Source organism: Podarcis muralis, chromosome 2 (genome assembly GCF_964188315.1).
Source record: "Podarcis muralis chromosome 2, rPodMur119.hap1.1, whole genome shotgun sequence".
Lineage (NCBI taxonomy): Eukaryota > Metazoa > Chordata > Lepidosauria > Squamata > Lacertidae > Podarcis > Podarcis muralis.
This window is the reverse complement of record NC_135656.1, coordinates 11,163,254-11,189,060: the sequence shown is the minus strand read 5'-3', so window position 1 is coordinate 11,189,060 and position 25,807 is coordinate 11,163,254. Positions and strand designations below refer to the sequence as shown.

The 25,807-nt window shown below is 48.1% G+C and overlaps 1 protein-coding gene and 1 long non-coding RNA gene across 8 annotated transcripts in view; one reads left to right on the top strand and one right to left on the bottom strand.

Moving 5' to 3' along the window:
* The window catches only part of LOC114586183 (uncharacterized), a 98,585-nt gene that overhangs the window by 35,829 nt on the left and 36,949 nt on the right, over positions 1 to 25,807 (bottom strand). The gene's annotated exons all lie outside the window — the stretch shown is intronic.
* The window catches only part of ZNF385A (zinc finger protein 385A), a 199,603-nt gene that overhangs the window by 164,372 nt on the left and 9,424 nt on the right, over positions 1 to 25,807 (top strand). For all 7 annotated transcript variants that reach the window (XM_028709213.2, XM_028709210.2, XM_028709194.2 and 4 more), the window contains one exon: positions 19,048 to 19,392. In XM_028709213.2, the coding sequence (XP_028565046.2) occupies positions 19,048 to 19,392 (345 nt within the window). The remainder of the gene's footprint in view (positions 1 to 19,047; positions 19,393 to 25,807) is intronic.

Sequence of the window (25,807 nt, the reverse complement as noted above, 5' to 3'; positions counted from 1 at the left end):
AACACACACACAAACACCTATTTAATGTGAGCTTTTGCTGTTATTTTCCCATCTTGTAAGGTGTGTCTGAACTCTGTAGGGCTCCATCAGCCTGTTGCTGGACATATTCTCAAGGTCTAGCAAATGCTTGGCACAGATGCTGTTGTCTTGAGACATAGAAATTATAGGAATAATTACTCAAAGCTGCTGGGATCTTGCCACCAATGACCTCAGAACTATATTTTTGGGCTTCCCTCCCCTCTCCTGAGCAAGACCCTGTTGCTTTTGCTCAGGATTTGGGCTGAGAGGAAGGGGTAGGGATTATGAGAAGTGCATCTAGGTGACTCACCAGAGAAGGGTGTAACTTACAACAACACAGAGCACTCAGTGCTGCCTGCGTGCTCACCATGTGTGTCTTCTGGCTGGTGGTGTTGTCATAACAATCCCAGGCAGGATTCCAAAGCCATGTTCTCACCGGGGGCTCTTGTTCAAGACCTTTCCCTCAGGCTCCATCCCAGGGGAGCCCAGGTGCTGCATTCAAGTTGTGCAGGTCTTATTCACCCACTTGGCTCAGCTGGTGTGTGCTTTAGACTGAGCCTGGCTTTAAACAAAATGAAAAGCAGCAGAATCTTCTATAAAGCAAGCACATCCCCGCTAGTCCCTATGCCCTGCGGCAAAGCCTAAATGCAGGAAGCTGAATGCAGGAAGAGTCGGGGCAGACCAAAGGAAGTCCTCTTTCATGCAATGCATGGTCGAACTATGGAGGCAGTGACCTAACTTAGATGACTTTAAAAGAGGATTAGGCAAATGGGTGGGGGGATGCGTCTATCAATTGCTGCTAGTCACAATGGCTATGTTTGCAGGGAATCACAAATTGGGAGAGTACTGTTAGTCCTGCTCATGTTTTTCCCATAGCCCTCTGGTGGGCAACAGTGAGAAAAGGATGCTGGACTAGATGGGCTCCTTACTGGCCTGATCCTGCAGCGCTCTTCTTCTGTTCTTTCAAATCATTTCAATACTTGCATTTTTGACGGTTTACCCCAGCTTCGATTTCCCTCCTCTTGTTTTGTTTCTGGATTGCAAGCCCCTTTAGGGAGGAGCCCCCTCCTCTGTGAACCACGATATACATGGATGGTGCTGCTGTATAGATAACATTCATAGACTTGGTGCCTCTCTGCTAGGTATTGGCAAACCCTTCTTTGGGAGATTACAGAGGGTCCCAGAGGCAACACATTTATTGATTCTGTGTGTCAACCCGTTTTCCCTGAAAGACTTGACTCCTTCACTCTGTAGGAAAGAAGCTTTGGGGTTTATGGTTGCTGTGAAACACAGGCCTTCATATAGACTCATCAATTTGGAAGGAACCTCAAAGGTTGTCTAGCTGAACCTCCTGACAATCCGGAATATCTACGGTCACAGCATCCCTCCTAGGTGGTCATCTAGCTTCAATTAAAAACCTTTAAGGAGAGAAAGAGGCCATCACTTTCTGAGGCAGCCTTCTCTATTGTCTAGCAGTATGAACATAAGCGGAGCCTTGCCAGGATCCGGCCAGTCTAGTCCAGTCTCTTGTTCTTGCGATGGCCAAGCAGATGCCTATGGGAAGCCTGCAAAGCAGGATCTGACCACTACAGTCCTCTCTCCACTTGTGATTAATCATAGAAGTATCTGCAGTACTGAGAAGGAAGAAGAGCCAAACAGAAACCAAAATGGTCACATAGGAACCAGTATGGCCAGGCAGATAGGGGGTCCAATCCAGCTTAAGTTGTGTGTAAGGCTGTGGTCCTGTGAATTCTTACTGGGAGTAAGAATTGAACAAAGTGGGCTTGAGTACTGAGGATTGATTGAAGACCCATTGATTGAATCCAGAGGAACAAAGATAGCTCAGCTAACTTAAATCAGTCTGCCTTCAGAGGGATTTAATCACAGCAATGTTTAGCAGGATTGGGTCAACAGGTTTGCAACCTTCTTAAGTGCCTTTAACAGCAACCCGCCATACAGAAATTACGCAGCTGAAGCTTTCCCTGTCACTTCTGTTTCTATGCTTGGAAATCTCTCCACGCTTAATTTTCAGTGTCTCAGGTTGCTGTTAGGGGCATAGGCCAATGAAACGGTTCTAACCCCCAGTGAGACTTCAGCCAGGTAAAGTTCAAGCCTGCGCTTGACAGCAAACCAGTTTCATGGCATAGGTAAAGGTAAAGGGACCCCTGACCATTAGGTCCAGTCGTGTCCGACTCTGGGGTTGCGGTGCTCATCTCGCTTTACTGGCCGAGGGAGCCAACATACAGCTTCCGGGTCATGTGGCCAGCATGACTAAGCCACTTCTGGCGAACCAGAGCAGCGCTCGGAAACGCCGTTTACCTTCCCGCCGGAGCAGTACCTATTTATCTACTTGCACTTTGACGTGCTTTCAAACTGCTAGGTTGGCAGGAGCAGGGACTGAGGAGCAACAGGAGCTCACCCCGTCATGGGGATTCGAACAGCCGACCTTCTGATCGGCAAGTCCTAGGCTCTGTGGTTTAACCAACAGCGCCACCCGCGCCACCCGCGTCCCAGGCACTGAACAAAACCGGCAACCTTTGGTGCTCCATGTTATCTTGATTTCTGTCTGTCACAGAGGAGGAGCAGCGAACAGCTTCGCCAGTATGATTATGCAGATGTAAAAAGATTAGATCTGTGGAGGAGCTTTGTGTACTAAAATGGGTACGGAAATAGTTGATTGTAAGCGTTCACTGTACTCCGGGCTGTAGTCTCTTCAGCGAAACAGTCCCAAGTTCTCTACCCCAAAACACCAAATTGTATCAGCTGAGTTGTTGTTGTTTAGTTGTTTAGTCATGTCCGACTCTTCGTGACCCCAGGCACTCCTGTCTTCCACTGCCTCCCGCAGTTTGGTCAAACTCATGTTTGTAGCTTCGAGAACACTGTCCAACCATCTCGTCCTCTGTCATCCCCTTCTCCTTGTGCCCTCCATCTTTCCCAACATCAGGGTCTTTCCCAGGGAGTCTTCTCTTCTCATGAGGTGGCCAAAGTATTGGAGCCTCAGCTTCAGGATCTGTCCTTCCAGTGAGCACTCAGGGCTGATTTCCTTCAGAATGGATAGGTTTGATCTTCTTGCAGTTCATGGGACTCTCAAGAGTCTCCTCCAGCACCATAATTCAAAGGCATCAATTCTTTGGCGATCAGCCTCCTTTATGGTCCAGCTCTCACTTCCATACATCACTACTGGGAAAACCATAGCTTTAACTATACGAACCTTTGTTGGCAAATCAGCTGAGTAAGTTGTACCAATGTGTGCATACTGGGGTTCTGCTTAATTCATATCTGCACGCTCACGTCCAAGGAGGAACAACGACTTGGGATGAATACTGATGACTGAACTCCCTTTGTATTTGCAAGCTTATCTTCACAGCCACAAAGATTACAAACTCGTTTAAAAAGAAAGAAGGGAAGTTGGGATCCCTGGGGGGGGGGGGTGTTGCGGGTTGAAATGGGCACCAGACATCACACACATTTGGTGCAGAGCAACTGCAGAGGCAGAGCATCCGTTCCTTGCTCCTTGCATCCTGGCAACGCTGCTTCTGTCCCAGCCCTGAACCAGCTTGCGCATTAAGTGAGATTACTCTCCGGAGGGGGAAGAGGGATGCAGTTGGGACAGGAAGTCCGCCTTCCCAATTCTGCTCATTTCTTCCACATTTCTTCCTTTCCGGGAGAAAGCAGACAACCAAAGCCTGGTAGGCTAGGATTCACTGATCTTATGTATGAATAGGAACCACATGCTGGGCTGGCAAGCTCGCAAGTTCTGTCTCGTGGGGTGTGGGGGTGCGCCTGTGCAGTATCACACGCACACGCCTTTTTGAGATCCTGAAAGGCAGACAGGGTAAGATGCAAATGAAAACAATGGAAAGCTGGGAATTTCAGGAATCTCACGGCTGCACCAAGCCAAACCCTTTGTTTTATGGCAGGATCACAGCCTTGAAGTAAATAAAGTGAAGGTTCTTGGGGAAAGAGGCATGGCATGGGGAGTCTAGGCTTAATACAAGTGAGAGATCAGACTGCTAGCTCTTTTTTTATTAAGGGTCTGTTCCTGCACCTTGGACAACAGTTTGAACCATGTAGATGTAGGTGGTGAAGTTTCTTCCGTCATTTTTCTTCCAGGCCACGGAAGACTTCAGTTGCGTCACATTGCTGTTAAAATATACAGGGCCGGGGCTAGTTTTGAAAGAAAGACCCTTTGCTCAACCCCAGAACATCCTGCCTCTACACATCTGAAATAAAAAGCCAGGAATTGCAGACAGGCTTAAGCCAGGGGGAGGGGGGGTACTCTCCTATATGAGAGTGGATTTTGGCCAATAACACAGTGCCACAGGGTGGTAGAGAGGCACATGCCAGAATTTCCTCTTCTTCACAGCTGTCACATGTCTTCTCCAGCATCAGATTGTGCTAGCTTGACCTCTGTCCATTTAGAAAGAGATCACCACTCTCTCTGCTCCCTAGATCAGTGACATCCATCCTCCTTGGCCCTGGAGTTCCCAGGTTGAAACCAGAGCTGTGTTTTAATGGGATAAGTTGATCCTTTAAACCAGGAGCAGAGCGAGCGCCTGCTGCCTTCCAGCTCCTACCAGCCCCAGCCAGCATGGCCAATGGTCAGGCATGATGGGAGTTGGAGTCTGTCAATATCTATAGAGAGACATAGGTTCCTTGTCTCTCTGTAGGGACCTGAATCTGTCACTAGGCAGTGGCACTTAAGCCTGACCCTCGCCTTCTCTGCAGAAAAGGAGCCACTGTAATGCCTTAGCCCCGTTCTTGCTGTCCATGCTGCATGCTGAGCTAGGGAGCCTTTTTGTTTCTCTTTTTATTGCAGCTGTGTTAATGAAATGATTGCTTTTGGGGGACGGCATAATTCGGAGCACATGCCTGGCTCCCGAGCCAGGGCCGCTGTTTATTCTGTTGACACGTTAATCTGGGCCGGGCTGCTTTGGTTTCGACTGAGCTGGGCCAAGCAGGCTTCTGCCTGAGCCCAGAAACCATCCCCAGCTCAGTCTGATTGCAATTCTTCAAAATTGGATCTAATAATAGCTGTCTGCTTCAAGCTAAATAGAGCAACAACTGTGATCCGGTGGTGATGGAGCATATAGACAAGGCCGGCCTGAGACATTCTGCAGAGCAGCCAATGGCACCCACTCTCACAAGTCGAGGTGCGTGGCAGGCGTGGCTTGCTGGTATGGCAGAGCTGCCACACTGGTTTCCCAGCAGGTGGATTGCCGTTGCTTGCAGGGAGAGAGAGGGAGAGATGGTACGGAGACAGGTGTGGTGCAGACACATTGGCAGAGGCAGCCTGGCACTCCCGAGGGTGCATGCAGAATTCATCATGCGAAAGGCTGGGCTGGATGAATCCCTAGCCGGAATTAAGATTGCCGGAAGAAATATCAACAACCTCAGATATGCAGATGACACAACCTTGATGGCAGAAAGTGAGGAGGAATTAAAGAACCTTTTGATGAGGGTAAAAGAGGAGAGCGCAAAATATGGTTTGAAGCTCAACATCAAAAAAACGAAGATCATGGCCACTGGTCCCATCACCTCCTGGCAAATAGAAGGGGAAGAAATGGAGGCAGTGAGAGATTTTACTTTCTTGGGCTCCATGATCACTGCAGATGGTGACAGCAGGTCACAAAATTAAAAGACGCCTGCTTCTTGGGAGAAAAGCAATGACAAACCTAGACAATATCTTAAAAAGCAGAAACATCACCTTGCCAACAAAGTTCTGTATAGTTAAAGCTATGGTTTTCCCAGTAGTGATGTATGGAAGTGAGAGCTGGACCATAAAGAAGGCTGATCGCCGAAGAATGGATGCTTTTAAATTCTGGTGCTGGAGGGTCTTGAGAATCCCATGGACTGCAAGAAGATCAAACCTATCCATTCTGAAGGAAATCAGCCCTGAATGCTCACTGGAAGGACAGATGCTGAAGCTGAGGCTCCAATACTTTGGCCACCTCATAAGAAGGTAAGAAAAGACCCTGGAAAAGACCCTGATGTTGGGAAAGATGGAGGGCACAAGGAGAAGGGGACGACAGAGGATGAGATGGCTGGATAGTGTTCTCGAAGCTACCAGCATGAGTTTGACCAAACTGCAGGAGGCAGTGGAAGACAGAAGTGCCTGGCATGCTCTGGTCCATGGGGTCCCGAAGAGTCGGACACGACTAAACGACTAAACAACAAAAAAAACCTCCTTTCCCTGCCTGGAAGTGCTCCACCTGCCAGGAGGTTAACGTAGTGGCCCCTCCCCACCCAGCAAGTACAGGACAAGCAGAAGTGTGGATGAGCCCTCTGTCTCCAGCTTCCGCAGGGCAGAGGAGCATACTGGGTAGATGAAACCAAGGAAGGAGTCAGGAGGGAATTGGTGCCATGTTCATATTGATATTTGGAGCTGGGAGCTACCTGTTTCGCCGCCGACTCAGAATTCTGCAGAAATGTCCTTATTTATAGATCTGACCCTTTGTCCCTTCTGGCTCAAGGCTGTGGTGGGTTGCTAATATGCCGAAGGGAGCAACGCCTTCCTTTTCAAACGTCCCGGAAAAGTGCCAGCTTGCCTTAAAAGGTTCTTGTCTTGAGGGAGTTGAGTCACATGCTCGATGTCTCTTCCCTAAGTCTTCTAAACCCCGTGACCACAGCAAACAAGGTTCAAATCACAGCTGAAGCCAAGGGAGCTGAAAGCCCTAGAAGCCTGGGCTCGTTCTCTTCTTTCTGCTGCTGAAACCCAACTGGCGGAAGGGAAGACAGGGTGAAACGAAGGCACCCAGCACGAAGCCTTGAGAGCATTTAGGGCAGTGTTTCCCAAACTTGGGTCTCTAGCTGTTTTTGGACTGCAGTTTCCATAATCCCTGACCACTGGTCCTGCTAGCCAGGGATGGGGGGAGTTGTGGTCCAAAAACAACTGGAGACCCAGGTTTCGCTTGGTCACCATAGGTGACCAGGAATTCTATGCAGGTGAGCAGGAGCACAGGTGGGAGAGGCCACTTGGTTTCTGTGCTAGCCATGGAGGAAGGAAAACTCTTTTTTAAAATTCTGAGTATAGAAATGCAGAGTGTTAGCAGAGGTGGAGGGCTGGGTGACTCTAGAACTTCACCAATTCACTTGGTAGAAGGCTTCTTTTTGTGGAGAGAGGGGGGACAACACTTGCCTGCGAAGGGATGAATAACCTGTGTTTCAGCATGAGCCATAGAGAATGGAGCTTCCTTCTATGGCATAGAACTAGGCCTCCCACTACTGCTGCACCACCGGAGCACGATTTCTGTTCTCATCCTTAAGCAAAGTTCTTAACCCGAGGTACTATTTCTGGGTTAGAGGAGTCTGTAACCTGAAGTGTATGTAACCTGAAGCATATGTAACCCAAGGTACCACTATATTTGTAAGACTGTATTCAGCTGGCAGCATTGAGGTAGGGAAGCATAGGGACAACATCATGGCAAGTGGAGAAGAAAACATTTTGCTGCTAGGCCTGTTCCCAGATCCAGGTCATTCTGTGTGGGGAAGGAAGGTGTCAGGAATGCTTTAGGTCACATTGGAAAATCCACACACATTGGACATCTGCTGTGGGCTGTTTACTTTATCTGTGTGCAAGGGTGTCAAAGCTAACAGTCTTGCCTATATTGGGCTGTCAGGACAATTTTATTCGGATGTCTGTAACAGCCCTAGCCATCATATATATATACAAGTACTGAAGAAATGAACCTACGCTGCCAATTCTCGTAATAGACCAGTATAAAGTAAGCAGCATATAAGCGGCACACAAAACACTAGAAAACCATTCTGCATTCTAAATCTTATATTAATAATCCAAAAAATGAGAGAGCTATGTACAAGATCTGCTACAGAAGCCACAAACAGAAAACTCATTCAAATTGTGTCCAAAAGGAAGATTCAGTCTTTAAAGTTCCTTTAGCCAGGCTCCTGTAGATATCAACAAAGGTAAGTTGGATCAAACAGAGTGTCGGCGATGTTACGCTCAAGGGTTAGATATCAACGAGGATAAGTCTGATCAAATGAAGTGTCGGTGATGTTATGCACAAGAGTTAGACAGGGTGCCGGTGTTTGTCACCTGTTTCGCCCATGTAGAGACTCGGGCTTCTTCAGTAAATTCTCTCTCACGGTTTTGATATATTTATAAACATTCAAGTCCATATGTTACATTTCTTCTTAGACTAAGCTATAATATTTAATTTCTTTCTTCAGGAAATTCTCCCATTTGAATGAGTTTTGTGTTTGTGGCTTCTGTAGTAGATCTTGTACATAGCTCTCTCAATTTTTGGATTATTAATATAAGATTTAGAAAGTAGAATGGTTTTCTAGGGTTTTGTGTGCTGCTTATGTGCTGCTTACTTTATACTGATCGTATATATATACAGGCTATTGCTTTAGCACAGGGATGGGGAACCAAGAGGTTGCTGAACTCGAGCTCCCAGGGAAGCATAGGGAAAAGGGCACCATGAAGACCCAGTACTGCAAAACGGCAAATGGAGCTAAGGGCAAGCGGGAAATGTTGCACATAGGGACAAAAAATAAAAATATCAATCCTAACTTTGCATATTCAGGGACTGTCTGGGAAGAGCTCATGAGCTTATGCCAAGTGGCTCAGTGAGACCAGTGTGCAGCCGCTGTGAAGAAATCCCATGCGAGGGATTATTAGGAAAGGGATTGAAAATAAAACAGCTGCTCTCCTAATGCCTTTATGTAAACCGATGGTGTGGCTGCATCTGGAATACTGTGCAAATGTCTGCTTGCTGCTTCTCAGAAGGGAGGGCATAGTGCTTAAGGGGGGAGGGTCCAAATGATCAGGGGATTGGAGAACTTTCCTTGTGATTTTTAGTGGGGCGGGGAGAGATGATGGGGTGGAACCACACCTGAGATATGTTTTAAAAATATGCATGGTGTTTAGAAAGTGGATGGAAAGAAGTTTTACTCTCTCCCACAATGGTAGAACACAGGGCCCTTTATTTTTATTTTTTTCCAAAAAAATTATTAATTTTCAGCATTTGGAACATCACACAAACACATAAAAACATAAAAACATAAAAACACTCAACAAAGAAAGCACAACTAATAACTAAACACATACCAAAAGATTATTTCTTCTAATACCCAACTTCACATTAATAGGTGACTTCCTCAGATCCCCTCTTACTGACTTTCATTATATCACTTTTATAACAGTTTTCCAAATTCATATTTCTAATAATAATCACTCCTTTCATTTACAAACCTCTTCTCGTATTATTATTCTGATCCATAATACTTACTAACATTTATTCTTATTCTACCCCTAAGTCTATTTGATACTTCCAAGGATTTTCTATTTATCTAGAACACAGGGCCCTTTAGTGGAATTGATTGGTAGGAAATTGGAAATGGAAGGGACCACAACAGCCATCTGGTCCACACACACACACACACACACACACACACACCCCAGCCAATGCAAGAAATCCACTGGAACAGCACCCCTGCTAGGAGGCCATCTAACCTCTGCTTAAAAAGAAAAGGGGGCCTTGCTCTTCCTAAGAATTAGTCTAAATGATCTACCTCCCGTAATTTGAGCCCATTGGTCCTGGCTCTACCATCTGAAGCAATTGTAGTGGGGTTGTTTCATCATCTATGCGACAGCCCTTTGGAAAAGACAAAATAAAACCCTTCTCCCCACAATAAATAGTGAATTTTGATGGACTTTGGTGCCTAAGTGTGCAGGCTCTTAGAAGAGTGTTGGAAAGTTTTCCTCATGCCATTCATAAACGTGCCAGACCCATGAATAGCTATTGCCTATGACAGCTGCCAGATCCTGGTTATTCTTTGCCTGTTGCCTTCGACTGTTTAGGGGACTTCTTGTAAACATCTGGTTGCCTACTGTGGCCAACAGGACGCAAGACTTGGTGGGCCTCTTGTCTTCTCAACGAGGAGCATGTTCATGCTCTCTGGTTGAGCATTAAGAGAAACGTTTTGATGGTAGGAACACTTTGAGAATGGAAGCGGTTTCTTGGCCAGGTTGGGTGGGTGTGTGCTCTGCTTCACCGGAGGTCTCATTCTGTACTTTCCGTATCGGGATCTGAAGAGGTGTTACCCAAGTACATTGTCATAAGGACAAACCACACTGCCCATTTTAGAGACAGAAGCTCTGTGTTTCAGAAGGCTTAGCTAATGGCCTCACGAGTCAAGGGTGAAAGTTTTGGGTTTTGTTTTTAGGTTTTTTTTAAAAAAAAAACCAAATCAGAAGAGTTTCACAACACAATCCAATGTGTTCAGAAGTAAGTCTCATTCTGTTCAGTGGTGCTTACTCCCAGGTAAATGTGTTTAGGATTGCAGCCTTCCAATGTTGTTCTATTCATGTTTACTGACATGTAAGTTACACTTTTGTTCAATGGGATGTACTCCTCAGTTATGTGTGCATTGCATTGCATCTTCAGTTACACTTTTGAAGATAGACATTGGCTTAACAACGAGCCTGACTGATACCACTTATCAGGATATATATATATTTGTTATGTTTCTATGCCTCCAGGGAACAATTGCCTTTGTAGCAATCCTTGTAGAGCACCAGATGTTGTTGGGACTACAAGTCCCATCATCCCTGACCATTAGCAATGCTGGCTGTCTGGGGCTGATGGGACTTGTAGTCTGACAACAACCCAGAGGGCCACAGTTTCCCCATCCCTGTTCTAGGGACACCATCACACTTGGGTGTGTTAACAGCTTCACAGATCTGAATGGATGTAGAATCTGTGCAGTGTGCATATGCACATATCTGATATATGTGATTTATTCTTCATTTTAATCAGTCACAACAAATGACTGTTTAAACATCATTTTTATATTGCACTTCATCAAACATTGGGGTAATTCAAATGAGGCATAGTAGTTAAAATAAGACAGGCATTTCTTGCACCCAATTTACCCCCACTGTCACAAATTGCACGCCGACTGCAAGAAACTTCTAGAAGTACCAGCAGCTTTCCCTTTAAAATGTTCTGCCGTATACTTACCATCCAGTAATAAATACATCACTTTGGAATATGGTAGGATGATGAAGTGTCTTTTTAAAAATTAGCTCAAGCAGTTCTTCCCTGATTGAATTTTAAAAGCACCATACAAATAAGTGGAGAAGTAAACCGTCCACTTCTTGCACACTGCAGATAAAGAGCTTTATCCCTGGAGAGGTGGTTTTTTTCAAGTGTGTGTGTATTCCACATACATTGGCACAAGGAGGTGAGGGAAAGCTTGCTGAAAACAACTGGTAGCTCATTGTGCTTAAAAAAGCAAAAATAAAGGGCAAATTTTGTGTTAGGAATTGTGAGCTGAGCAGAGGCAGGTGCTTGCTTTAACTCCGCCTGTTTGAGAGTATTTATTTATTTGTGAGCATGTTTACTTCAGGGGTGCGTAAGAAGTGTCTGCTGCTAACAAGCATAGCTGTCAACCGTCCCTTATTTAGCGGGAAACTCCCTTATCCCAGCGCCGTGTCCCGCTGCTCTCCCTTATTGATGATGTCCCTTAAATTTCCTGGGTTTCATGCTTGCCCTGCTCGGGAGGGAAGCAGTGGCTCGGGGTCCTCTGCCACGTGATAGAGAGTGCGCTGGCGCCGTCGTCCTGGCGCGAGGAGTTCCATCGCCCCTTCCCCGCCCGAGAGAGAGGGGGGAGGGAGACTCCTGCCCATGCTGCCCGCGAGCCCGGAGGCAGCAGCGGTGGTGGCAGCTGAGGAGACAGCCTGAGGGAGGAGGAAGAGGAGGGGATGGGGAGGGATGCAGAAGGGCAGCGCTTCAGTAGCCGCCGCCACGCTGCAACTGCCTCATGCTGGATTGACAGCATCTGTCAATCCTACCAATGTATGCAACTCTTTACAATAGCAAAATCCCTTATTTGGGCTGCTGATCCCTTATTTTCGAGGTTGCTGGTCCCTTATTTTCAAATCTGTAAGTTGACAGCTATGCAAGCAAGGCCCATGCAGTCTGCATCTTCTGCACCTACCACTGCCTCCTCTTCCTTGGAGAAGGGCCATAGCTCAGCAGGAGAGCATCTGTTTTGCATGCATAAGGTACCAGGTTCCTGGAAAAGACCCCAGCCTGAAGCCCTGGAGAGCTGTTGCCAGTCAGTGCAGGCAATACCAAGCTGGATGGACAAATGACCTGACCCCATATAAGGCAACCACACTTAAGTTATCTGGTGCACAGGAAGGGGGAGGTGGTGGAATTGCTGCAGCTCCTCAACAGAGTGATGTTTCCTACTGAGGCCATAAGTCTCAGCCCCTTTGGCAGGGATTTGTTATTTATTTCATTAAAAAGATAATATGCTGTTGGCGTCAGTTTCTGCCAATCAGTGGCCTCCATCCCTGGTGCCCTTCCTTGGTGAGAAATGCCACTCTGCTGAAGAGGGGGGACCACTGTCACTGCTACCTTCTCCCTGTGGCCCAGGTGAGCATAGTGGATCCTTGAGGGAGGGGGACTTTGCTTGGAGGACACACATCTGAACTCTTTTGGGCAAGCAAAGGGGTGTTAATACTGGCACTGTGGTCTAAACCATAGAGCCTAGGGCTTGCCGATCGGAAGGTTGGCGGTTCGAATCCCCGTGACGGGGTGAGCTCCTGTTGCTCGGTCCCTGCTCCTGCCAACCTAGCAGTTCGAAAGCACTTCAAAGTGCAAGTAGATAAATAGGTACCACTCCAGTGGGAAGGTAAACGGCGTTTCTGTGCGCTGCTCTGGTTCACCAGAAGAGGGTTAGTCATGCTGGCCACATGACCCGGAAGCTGTACGCCAGCTCCCTCGGCCAATAAAGCGAGATGAGCGCCGCAACCCCAGAGTCATCTGCAACTGGACCTAACGGTCAGGGGTCCCTTTACCTTTTTTAATCTCCCTTTAAAGTAGGTGTGGGGAACCTTGCACCCTCCAGATACTGCTGAACTACAACTCCCATCATCCCTGCTTATTGGCCGTGCTTACAGGGCCTGATGGGAATTGTATTTTAGCAAGATCGAGTGGGGGGGGCAGGTGTTCCCCACAACTACCGTACTTTAAAGTCATCTAAGGCAGTGACCATCGCCTCATCTTGTGGTCTGTAATGCATTGTGAAGAAGTCCTTTCTTTTGTCTTTCCTGAATCTACTGCCAATTGGTTTCATTGACCCCCAAGTCTCTGTTGCTAGGAGGAGAAAGGAAGAATCCCTTCTGGGTTTCTCTCGTGGCAAAGGACCTCCTTTGTCATGCTCTGGTTTTGAGCTTCCCGGAGCACATGGCAGTGGCTGGTGTTGGACCAGATAGGCCTTGGGCATGATCCGAGGAGGCGAGTCATATGCTCTCAGGCGTGAAAACAGGGAGCCAATCTTCATAGCCATGTTGCTTTTTAATTACCGAGAACTAACAAGAAAAATAGGTCCTATTAATAGACGCAAGGTCACACTTAATCTCCATAGCCTGAATCCTCTCTTTGTGCTAGAAGTTTGCGGACTCAGTGCTTAAAGACTCCAAGTGACTCATCAAAAACTCATGCAATGGGATAGTTTTTCTCTCCACCTTACTTGCCCTAGAGTTTTTGCATGCTTTGTGATATGTTCCACAGGATATAGCTTTATAAGCCTGCCGTGGCTCCTTGCTTTCAGTTGAAATTTTTTTTTTAACCAGTAGGTAATTATCTATTTGAGAGCAGCTGAAAATTCACTCATTGTAACTACGAATCAGGGCTGTATTAGCAAGCAAACCAGTGATTGCTCCAAATAAACGTATTTTATAAGATAGCCAGCTTCTGGATGTGGCCATCACCGTTTTCTCTCAATATTTTTTGTTTTGTTTTCAGAGAGCTGGAACTTCCTATTGATCTCCTAAATCACATTGTTTAAACCCCCCCCCCCCCTACTCAGATTGGTTTGCTCTATGTTCACCCTGCAGGGACTGACTGAAGCAAAACCTTCTGTTTTCTGGAACAGGCAGGAATGGAACCACGGGGAGTGCTGTGAAATTGCGTGGGGAGAATGGTTGCTGAGAACAGGGATTTAAAAAGGCAAATATCCTCAAAATGGAGAAGAGGGTTGGGAAACAATTCAGATCTCCCAAAAGTCTTATCCCACCCCCTCCAACTTTAAACTGCAAACCACAACTGTCAGATTTATTTGCTGGCAGTTATTTAGCTGCTTCTTTGACAGCCCCTCCTTTCCTCCCCATCCATCATCTGTTGCCCTTCTATGTGTGCCTCCTCTGCGAGAGGTCCGGAGGGCAGCAAATGAGAACGGGCCTTTTCTGCGGTGACTCCCCAGCTGAGGAATGCTCTCCCCAGGGATGCTTGCCTGGCACCTTTGTTGCATATCTTTAGGTGCCCGGCAAAAACATTCCCAGGCCTTGGGAGGATTTATAGGGGAGTTTATTGTTTTTGCTTGTTGCTATGGTACATATTAGGGACGCGGGTGGCGCTGTGGGTTAAACCACAGAGCCTAGGGCTTGCCGATCAGAAGGTCGGCGGTTCAAATCCCCGCGACGGGGTGAGCTCCCATTGCTCGGTCCCTGCTCCTGCCAACCTAGCAGTTTGAAAGCATGAAGTGCAAGTAGATAAATAGGTACCGCTCCGGTGGGAAGATAAACGGCGTTTCCGTGCACTGCTCTGGTTCGCCAGAAGCGGCTTAGTCATGCTGGCCACATGACCCGGAAGCTGTATGCCGGCTCCCTCGGCCAATAAAGCGAGATGAGCGCCGCAACCCCAGAGTCGGCCACGACTGGACCTAATGGTCAGGGGTCCCTTTACCTTTACGGCACATATTGTTGTGTTTTTATATTGTAAACTCCCCTGTGATCCTTGGATGAAATTTAATAAACAATAATAATCATCCACCATGATTGACGAACAAGTTTCAGAGGCGAGAGGCATATAAGCTCAAATACATATTTCCTTAGAAAACACTTGCCCCTGGAGTGGGTCACCTGGCGGAACAGAGCCTCAGAAGCACCCTCCCTGCAGAAGCATCATTGTCGCTTACCGGGGAGGAGTAAGGTGGTGGCAGGGTCAGGGCAGTGATGGAGCCGATCCGCCATTCCCACCAGTGCCGGCCCCAACCTCACAGCAGCCTTGGCCCTCTTCCTCCCTTTAAGCTGCAGCAACACTTCTGCCAGGAGGCTGTTGCTGCAGCCTCCCCCCCCCCCCACCAGACAGGCAGCTCCAGCTCCTGCCTTGGCCCATTTTTACTCACAGAGCTGCTTGCAATGAATAATGCATCGCATTGCAAACAGTTTGTTTTCTGCTGCCAGGTACACACCTTAAAACTCCTTACTTTCTCCTGCCCGCTCTACCCTTCTCTGAGTTTCTCAGCTTTTGGCTGCTTTCTCTGCTGCAGCTCTCGTTTTTCCAGAGGTTCGGAGCCCAGCTTTGCCTCTTTTATCAGTGATGCTGACTTAGAAAGAGAAGAGGGGCTCAACAGACACTTCTGCTGGGTCAGTCAGAGGACAGAGCCATACCTCAAGCACAAAGTCATACTCCACACTAAATTAATCTGGACAACCTGCCAGGCACAGTGGGTCCTCTCTCCGTGGTCAGTCGCTAAAGTGGGTTCGATTAAAAAGGCTTGGGAAAGTCCCTGTTGGTGAAGGTGGCGAGGTGGATAATCTATGTTAAAAGGGGACTAATCTGAGTTAGGGACGCGGGTGGCGCTGTGGGTAAAAGCCTCAGCGCCTAGGGCTTGCCGATCGAAAGGTCGGCGGTTTGAATCCCCGCGGCGGGGTGCGCTCCTGTTGCTCGGTCCCAGCGCCTGCTAACCTAGCAGTTCGAAAGCACCTCCAAGTGCAAGTAGATAAATAGGGACCGCTCTGGCGGGAAGGTAAACGGCGTTTCCGTGTGCTGCGCTGGCTTGCCAGATGCAGCTTTGTCACGCTGGCCACGTGACCCGGAAGTGTCTCCGGACAGCGCTGGCCCCTGGCCTCTTAAGTGAGATGGGCGCACAACCCTAGAGTCTGTCAAGACTGGCCCGTACGGGCAGGGGTACCTTTACCTTTACCTTTAATCTGAGTTAAATGATCTTGGATGTGCATTGTGGCAGGGATCAGAGAGATTTAGCAACTGCCCACATCTCCCTAGGGAGGCACACTTCACACATGAGAATTGGTGCTTTATTAGACCATTCAAAGCCACCTCCTGACTGTTCATAATTGATTCTGCTCCCAGCGTGATCAGACGAGTCCATTGTCGTGCCCTGTGGGGACTGCCTGCTATAAAGTCATCTCCCTAGCTCCTGGGTGAACAAGATCTGCATCTGTGTTCAGACATATTCTGCTATTCACTCTGGAAGTTTGAGAATCTGGGGTATTTGGCGCAGGATCTGTTGTCCTGAGAACCCCAAAGGACCGTTATAACAATCCTCATTGCAGGAGGAATAACTGTGTGTGTAATATATAAAATATATGGGCTCTGCTGTGTTATATTAATAGGAAATAAGAGGGAAAAGAGAATAACCATGTTAAAGATTGCTCTTCTGGCAGAGAATAGTAGATTTTATTTATTTCTGTTCTTTCTTCGTTAGCTTCTTTGATCTTTGAATCTACATTTGTATGATAAAACAGATTTTAATTTTCCATCTTGGCAGCAGAATAAATTATGCCAAGCAAATGCATGTGCAATATATATTTGTGTGTTCTGAGGATAAAACTGAGGACTCCTGGGCATGGTATTTGCATTTTAAATAATAATAAACTAAAATATTTAGCAGGCGGTATTTTACAGCCTTGCTCCTCTCGCTCTCGTAAAGAGGTCTCCATAATCCAGCCCCAGAGGCAAGGTTTAATAAGGCAGGGCTCAGCTTTGGAACCTGTTTTGAATGCCAGAGCTCAGATCTAAGGCATGCCAAATATTAATGCATTGGTACTGGCACCCCCTGCTTAGGAGCAAGAGTTTCCTAGCTTTGTCTAAGATGGAATGAAATAGAGAAATATACAAGTGGGACTTCAAACAAAATGGTGAACTCTGGTTGGCTAGCTGGAACTCTGCCCTCTTCCACAATACACCATTCCTTCTCTCTCTCTCTCTCTCTCTCTCTCTCTCTCTCTCTCTCTCTCTCTCCCCCCCCCCCCAGTTTTCCATTCCTACCCCCTCCAACCATCAGCCTGCCTTCCAAGACCACTGGGCATGCTCAGTCCTCAGTGTGGTAGCCCTTTGATCTGACCCAATTTCCATACAGAGTGGCAGAGCTAGTCCTGATGCAGGGAAGGTGATGTGTGCCATGCCTGCAACACAGACCTGTTAATGGGATGCGTGTCTATAAGGCAAGAGTGGGGAACCGGCAGCCTATCTTTGTGCAGGGGGCAAGGAGAGAGAAAATAAGGAAAAGGGGGCTGGCATGGAGAGAGAGAGAGAGAGAGAGAGAGAGAGAGAGAGAGAGAGAGAGAGAGAGAGAGAGAGACATATAGCTCAGTCAGTAGAGCTTGAGACTCTTAATCTCAGATTGTCCATATTGGTCAAAAAGATTCCTGCATTTCAGGGGGTTGGACTGAATGACCCTCGTTGTCCCTTCCAACTCTGATTGTACGTGGCAGGGAGAGAGGAAATGAGGGAAAGGGGGTTGGCACCAAGATAGAGAAAAGGATACCCTAAGTTTTTGCATAGACTCCATCCACCAGGAGCTCCAGCCCCTATATGCTGTCAGCATGCAGCCCCCAACACTTAACCCTCAAACAAATGTGGCCTTTGGCAGCACAAAGGTCCCCCATCCCTGCTGTAACAACAGGGAGAGGCTCAGGGAAGGCATTCGCTGAGATAGCTGCTAACTGATTCTACTTCTATTGTAGCTGATGAGCATTCTATACAGCGATTAAACAGACTGCTGTAATCAAGTGGTAAAGGTAAAGGGATCCCTGACCATTAGGTCCAGTCGCAGACGACTCTGGGGTTGCGGCGCTCATCTCGCTTTACTGGCCGAGGGAGCCGGCGTACAGCTTCCGGGTCATGTGGCCAGCATGACTAAGCCGCTTCTGGCGAACCAGAGCAGCGCACGGAAATGCCATTTACCTTCCCGCCGGAGCGGTACCTATTTAACTACTTGCACTTTGACATGCTTTCGAACTGCTAGGTTGGCAGGAGAATCAAGTGGTATATAAAATAAATACATAATGGCACCTTGCTTTGGCTCTCTGTAGTGAGGGGCAGGAATCAGAATTGTAGAGTTGGAAGGGGCCCTGAGGATTAGTTAGCCCAAGGTAAACGGCGTTTCCGTGCGCTGCTCTGGTTCGCCAGAAGCGGCTTAGTCATGCTGGCCACATGACCTGGAAGCTGTACGCCGGCTCCCTCGGCCAATAAAGCGAGATGAGCGCCGCAACCCCAGAGTCGGCCACGACTGGACCTAATGGTCAGGGGTCCCTTTACCTTTACCCTGCAATGCACGACTGTCCCATATGGGGATCAAACCTGCAACCTTGGCATTATCAATTCCACACTCTTAACCAACTGAGCTATCCAGTGAGCCATGTGTTCTGTGTTTACTATTACAGTGGTACCTCTGGTTACGTACTTAATTCGTTCCGGAGGTCCATTCTTAATCTGAAACTGTTCTTAACCTGAAGCACCACTTTAGCTAATGGGGCCTTCCGCTGCCGCGCTGCCGTTGTGCGATTTCTGTTCTCATCCTGAAGCAAAGTTCTTAACCCGAGGTACTATTTCTGGGTTAGGAGAGTCTGTAACCTGAAGCGTATGTAACCTGAAGCTTATGTAACCTGAGGTACCCCTGTATACAGAGACTTTTGCATTAAAATGCTTGCACTTAAAAAATAATAAAAAAATAATGTAACCACTTAAAAAATAATGTAACCTGAAGCATATGTAACCCGAGGTACCACTGTAGTGATGTGCTTGGCGTTGCTCTCTGCTTAAGCCCTGCAATTGAAAAGTTTTTGGGGCAGAGCCCTGGTAAGCTTGAGCTGAAATTAATCATTACTTTCAGGCCCCCCCCCCCCAACTTGGCATTTCGTAAATTAAGCACTGGCCATAGGTGTGTGTGTGTATATCTCTGTATCTATATCTGCCCTGTTCCTGCTCCATCCCTACTTAACTGCCTTCTCTTTTTCTCACGCAGCCGAGCAACTGAACGGCATCGGAGGTTCGGTGACGGTGCCCCCCGTCCCTGCTCCCACCTCTCCAGATAAGCAGCCCTGTCTGGTGTCTCCGGCGGCAGCGGCGCCCCCGCCGCCCCACTCAGCCCCCTGCCCAGAACCTAGCCAGAGTTCCAAGAGTGGGCAAACCTGGGCGATGAAGGTGGGAGAGATCTCTACGGCGACTGCAGTTCCAGCCACTTCAGGGGCGGCACCCAGTAGCAACGGCAACACCAAGCCTGACGAAGAGAAGGCCAAGAAGCTGTTGTACTGCGCACTTTGCAAAGTGGCTGTCAATTCACTGTCTCAACTCGAGGCCCACAACAAAGGTAAAAACTTTTTTTGGGGGGGGAGCATGTTTTCATGAGATAGGAATTCTCATTACCACTTCATGGTCCTGTTCAGGGCTCACTTCTCCTTTGCAAAGTGCCCTTGTGAGGAGGTGGTTTGCAGCACAGATTTTGAGAAGTGGGTAGTACTTATCCCAGTCAATTTCCACTTGAAATTAAAGGTAGAGGTAAAGGGACCCCTGACCACTAGGTCTAGTCGTGGCCGACTCTGGGGTTGCGGCGCTCATCTCGCTTTATTGGCCAAGGGAGCCGGCGTACAGCTTCCAGGTCATGTGGCCAGCATGACTAGGTCACTTCTGGCGAACCAGAGGAGCGCACGGAAACGCCGTTTACCTTCCCGCCGGAGCGGTACCTATTTATCTACTTGCACTTTGACGTGCTTTCAAACTGCTAGGTTGGCAGGAGCAGGGACCGAGGAGCAACAGGAGCTCACCCCGTCATGGGGATTCAAACAGCCGACCTTCTGATCAGCAAGTCCTAGGCTCTGTGGTTTAACCAACAGCGCCACCTGCGTCCCATCCACTTGAAATTAGGGCCACACTAATTTCCACTTGAAATTAGTACCTAAGCTGCTTTTTCTGCTGCAGGATTGCAGACCCATCAGCCCAAAATCTCAGCAAGGATAAAAGCAACTTGGTAGTAGTGGTATGAATCAGGTGAAAATCAAGGGGCAAGGGGGGGGGGCATGTGCTCCCATTCCCCCTCCCTGCCCCTCTCACAGCTTCCCTGCTTTAAAGTTTTTTGCAAAGGAAGGAGGTTGGGCATCAAACTATCATTACATGCATCAGTGTAATAACATGGTAGTTTGGAAAAACAGTTTTATGAGTTGTGTGTTCCAGCTGGTGATAACCAGAGCTGTATAGTCTGCATTTTAGAAAACAACATTCCCTGTTCCCACCCCTCATGTTCTGCACCCAGGTATTCCAAATCCTGTATCAAAAAAAAGGGGATTCTGAAACCCATTTGCTTAGCTTCTTTCCCCTATTCTGTGTAATTAGTTCTAGTTTTGGAGAGACTGGTAGGAGCAAGGAGCTGTGCTCATCAGTACTAGAATTTGCATTCAGCCTCCCCTTTGGCTTCTCGCGAGGTGTCAATCCCCACTTGCTTTCCAGCGGAACTTCAGAGCCATAGCCAGAGTCATTCAAAATCTCTTAGCGCCAATTGAACAGCACACTGAACAGCACTGAAGTGCAGTGTGTAAATATTTCCTTTAGCGTCTGAAGATGAAGCTTTTGTTTTCTTTCTTTCTACGGTAAGAAATGGTGGAGATGAAAGAAAAGTGTTCCATGTGAAGGCCCTGGACGGCAGAGAGATGTGAGAGGACCAAGCAGATCTCTGAATGTGCAGGATAGCTGATCCAAGGCTGTGTCCACGCTCAGGGATTCATGCGCCCGTTCATGGGTTGCTATTCCCATGTGTGCACTTGTGCTTTCAGTTTTATACCTCTGAAATCTTTCTCGGTATTTCCTGTCCACACTCGTGGGCAGTGCTTGATGAGATGTATTCATGCTGTGCATTGTCCCCTCCTCACAAGTAGTACTTCCCCATAAGTTCCAGAAACCTGAGGCCCATTGTGGCTGTGCGTACAGGTATTTCTTTAGCTCTGCATGCACCTTTAGAACAATATGCAAGTTTTCGAATATACCCAAAAGAGCAGTCAAATATAATTTTAAGATGTGTCTAAAAGAAAAGTCTCTCTCTCTCTCTCCCTCTCTCTCTCTCTCTCTCTCTCTCTCTCTCTGTGTGTGTGTGTGTGTGTGTGTGTTTTGCTCCAAGCATGGCAAGTATTTGAATTCACTTGCATGAAAGACTGCCAAATGTTTCCTTTGCTCTCCTTTTTCTTTCTCACCTCCTGTACATGCAAGGCCACATTTTGTTTTAATTTTGAATACAGCTACTCCGTGCAAGAGCAGTTCTGCGCAAAATGGCTGTTTAAAAAATAATGGCGAATGTGCCTTCAGCAGCAACCAGCGTCCTTTCCTTTGGGCTGATGGAAACAAAATAAAAGTAGCGGGGGTGGCACTAGATGCCCACTCCAAGTGAAATGTGTAAAAAGACAAAAACAAGCCTGCCCACCCACACAATGTGCTTCAGTGCATCCAGTTGGGTGACATGGTTTTATATTTGATTCCCCCCCCTTTATCAGATTATCTCTGCATCCATAAGATAAGAATTTAGCAGGGGGAAGGTGCAGACTGCCACTTGAATGAAGACGATATGCAAACACAACTGCAATTCCACATTAACCTTGTGTGGATGAGCCCCAGATCGGAATAGAACAAGAAGGCAACACCTGTTCTGCCACTGCCCTAGTAAGGGGGGGGGGGTAACCTTAGGGTGGCGCTGTGGGTTAAACCACAGAGCCTAGGATTTGCTGATCAGAAGGTCGGCGGTTCGAATCCCCACGACCGGGTGAGCTCCCGTTGCTCGGTCCCTGCTCCTGCCAACCTAGCAGTTCAAAAGCACGTCAAAGTGCAAGTAGATAAATAGGTACCACTCCAGCGGGAAGGTAAATGGCGTTTCCGTGCACTGCCACATGACCCAGAAGCTGTACGGCCAATAAGGCGAGATGAGCGCTGCAACCCCAGAGTTGGCCACAACTGGACCTAATGGTCAGGGGCCCCTTTACCTTTACTAACCTTAGCCCCTCCAGACACTGTTGAACTCCAGCTCCCATCACCTCCAGCCGGCATGGCCAATGATTAGGGGTTATGGCAATTCTGGAACATAAGGATTCTTCCATCCCTGTACTAGTCTTTGCTGATCTTAAGTAGTCTCATGCGCATCTTCTACACCCTGCTCGATCTTAATAGCCATTTTCCTACTATGCCAGTAAAAATTGCTCCATTTCTCCTCCTAGCCCAACTTTCAGCAGCTGATAAAGACACAGGAGCCCTGCCAGGGAAAAAAGTGGCAACCTTCCTGACACTCCTTCCTCCTCTCTTTCCCCTGCCCCAAACTCAGCTCTTTCGTCTCCTTTCCCCATAGTGCTTTGCAGCTTTGGCTCTGTCACCATGGAAACAATAGCTGGAGCCTTGGGTGCGGCCCCTGTTGGCATCCTGTCAGGCATTCCCCACAAAAATGAGCTCACAGGCACAGGAGCTTAAGTTTCCTGTGGAAACCCCTGCTCCCTTCTCCCAACCAACTTTCCAGGTCTGGAGAATCAGGAGACGAGAGCAGCGCAGCAGCCGCTCTTGAGCGAGGCCGTGCCTTTCAGCAAGCTGTATCCTTTCTCGCCCCTTTGCATGCCTCACCTCGGCCTGTATCTCCCTTCCACATGCATTAGCATCTAGTCAAGAGCCGCAGCGCTCTGGCCGAGAGGCCGCTAAGCAGCTTCGAAGGAAGCTGGAGACTTTGGAAGGGTCCGGAGGGTCAGAACTGTGATGCCTCAGCAGCAAAGCCAAGGCCATCGTAGCAAGCAGGATGACCCAAGACATGTTAGTGCCTGAGGAAGGAAATCCGAATGGTGCTTCTCTCCCCTTCTCTATCCTCCTCCTCCTTGCATAGAAATATATATATATAATAATAAAATAAGCAATGGATCATTTCCCACCTTGTGCTGGCAGCCAGCATTTGCTGCCTGTAGGCCTACTCTGCTCTAGCCAGCCCTGGCGGGCGGGAGGGCAAGGCAAAGAGAAGAGCTTTGCCTTCCATTTTGGTAAAAATAGAAAAGTTGGGTGTTCTGTGGTACTGAGTCATTACCTGGAAAAACTGTATACTTTGCTGAAAACCGGTAAAAAAAGAAGGAAGGGTTTGTTAGAACAGGGCTGGGCTTAACTATTGTGCCAGCAAGAACAAGGCTCTGGCCTGGTTGGCACCTTGTCTGCGGTATCGTATTCTGAGGCTTATCCCCTAGTCCAGGGGTCTGCAACCCGTGGCTCCGGAGCCGCATGTGGCTCTTTTACACCTTTTCCGCGGCTCCGGGGCAGATACTAGCGAGAGGAGGAGGCGCATTGTGCGCCCCGACACTCCCCACTGTGGCGGGCGCTGTACTGGCTGTGACGTCGCATGGGGGCGGTGCGTGCGTTAGTCACGCACCGTCCCGACGTCACCTTCCCGCCCGCTGTCAGATCGCGGCTCTGGAGATATATTTGTTTTAAATGTCGCAATAGTTTTGCAGCTCCCAGTTTTTTTTCCCTTTGGAAACGGGTCCAAGTGGCTCTTTTTGTCTTAAAGGTTGCAGACCCCTGCCCTAGTCCAGTGATAACCAAACTTGGGTCTCTGGCTGTTTTTGGACTACAACTCCCATCATCCCTAGCTAGCAGGACCAGTGGTCAGGGGTGATGGGAGTTGTAGTCCAAAAACAGCCAGAGGCCCAAGTTTGGGAGGCTCAGCCCTAGTGCCTCTCTCTGTTATAGACAGAGAACTGTGACAGCATGAAGGGGCTGTTATGTTTTGTTTTAATGATAATGCTTAGCACTTTATACAGCACATTTCAATTATTCAAAACCCTCACAGGCATTATCTAAGGTCCAAGCCACACATTGTGGTGAAAGCCTTTTAAAGTAACATCCTTAGGATGGGGGGGGGGGGAGCTGCTGGAGCCCTCCAGTTTGGATGAAGACCATGAAGCAGGTGAAAGGGGAGCTTAACCCGTTCCCACCCGTATATTTCAATAATAATATTTTTTTTTAAAATTATTTATACCCCACCCATCTGGCTGGGTTTCCCCAGCCACTCTGGGCGGCTTCCAACAAAACATTAAAATACACTCATTCATGAAATATTAAAAGCTTCCCTAAACAGGACTGCCTTCATATGTCTTCTAAAAGTCTGGTAGTTGTTGTTCTCTTTGACATCTGGTGGGAGGGCGTTCCACAGGGCAGGTCCTGCACACCTTTGGGAGCAAATAGTAGTTTGGTGGGAGAGGAGGTGGTGTTGACAGAAAAAACAGCACAGAGGAAGGATGGTAGTCCCTTTGCCTATCCCAATCTGGATCAGGGACCCCCCCCACCCATGGCTGATTTAGAAAAAAATGTGGGCACTTCTCAGCACGTTGGTGAAAAACACTTTTAATACAACCTGTAGTTTGACCCAAAGTAAACCTCCCACCAGCTCTACAAGTAAGTGTTGTAATTCTCCCCCACAATGTAGGGACTGGTGAAAGGACTGAGGTGGAAGAAGAGTGGCTTTTATTTTTATTTATTAAATTTGTATACCGCCCAATACCTGGAGGTCTCACTTAGGCCACCTCAGGAGTTAGTTGGTGGCTGAAGCAAGATTTGGGCAGCACCAAAAACGAAAGGAAGCCTCAGAACAGTACTGCAAAATTAAATCTTTTATCAAGTAATCATAATCCTTATGGAACAATAAACTGCCTAACGTGTTTTGGTTGATACTAACCTTCACATGAGTGGAGAGCCTTAATATTGAGCCCCTGAGGAAGGCTGTCATCAGCTGAAACACATTTGGCCTTTTATTGCCTCACAAGGACTGTGTATTATTTGAACAGGACTCGTTTTTCAGCGCATCTTCGAGGCTTTGCCTCTTCTTTGGCTCCCTGAGCTGGGATTTGAACCAGGCTTTTCCTGACTTCATAGCTCATACTCTTAACTGATATGCTACAGTAGGGGATTACTTTTCCCATCGTTTCCAGAAACAGCTGGATTTAGGAACGTTGGAAGCTGCCTTGTATCAAGTCAGGCTCTAGCTCTGTGTTGGTGGTTCTGCAGCAGCGGCACATGCCATGGCGGCAGCGGCGGAATCAAGGCAGTGGCAGGATGGGGTGAAGCGTGGGGAGCTTCAGTTTGGCGGCAGCAGTAGCACAGGTGTGCACATACCTGTGAGGGCCCCGGGCACTAACTTTGAGCTCTCCTGACCTTGCCGCTTCCTCACCCCACCCCACCCCTGGCCTGAGATGTCGGGAACTGAATTTGGGACCTTCTGTTCCAGAGTTACGGCCACCTCGCCTTAATAAAGCAGGCTCGTGTGAAGTTTAGAATGCTGCCTCTTCTCCTGACGATTTCGGGGGGGGGTAGGGGGTGATAACTGTACTTTTGGATGTTCTGTGTATATGTGGCTGCTTTAATTTTTCTCTGTCCCCTCTTCATGAACAGTGGCAGCTGGGTAGTTGCAAGGCAGGGGTGTGTGTATGTGCATTCCCTAACTCTGCAGACATACTATAAAGGGGACCCCTGACCATTAGGTCCAGTTGTGTCTGGCTCTGGGGTTGCGGCGCTCATCTCGCTTTATTGGCCGAGGGAGCCGGCATACAGCTTCCGGGTCATGTGGCCAGCATGACTAAACCGCTTCTGGCGAACCAGAGCAGCGCATGGAAACGCCGTTTACCTTCCCGCCAGAGCGGTACCTATTTATCTACTTGCACTTTGACATGCTTTCGAACCGCTAGGTTGGCAGGAGCAGGGACCGAGCAACGGGAGCTCACCCTGTCGCG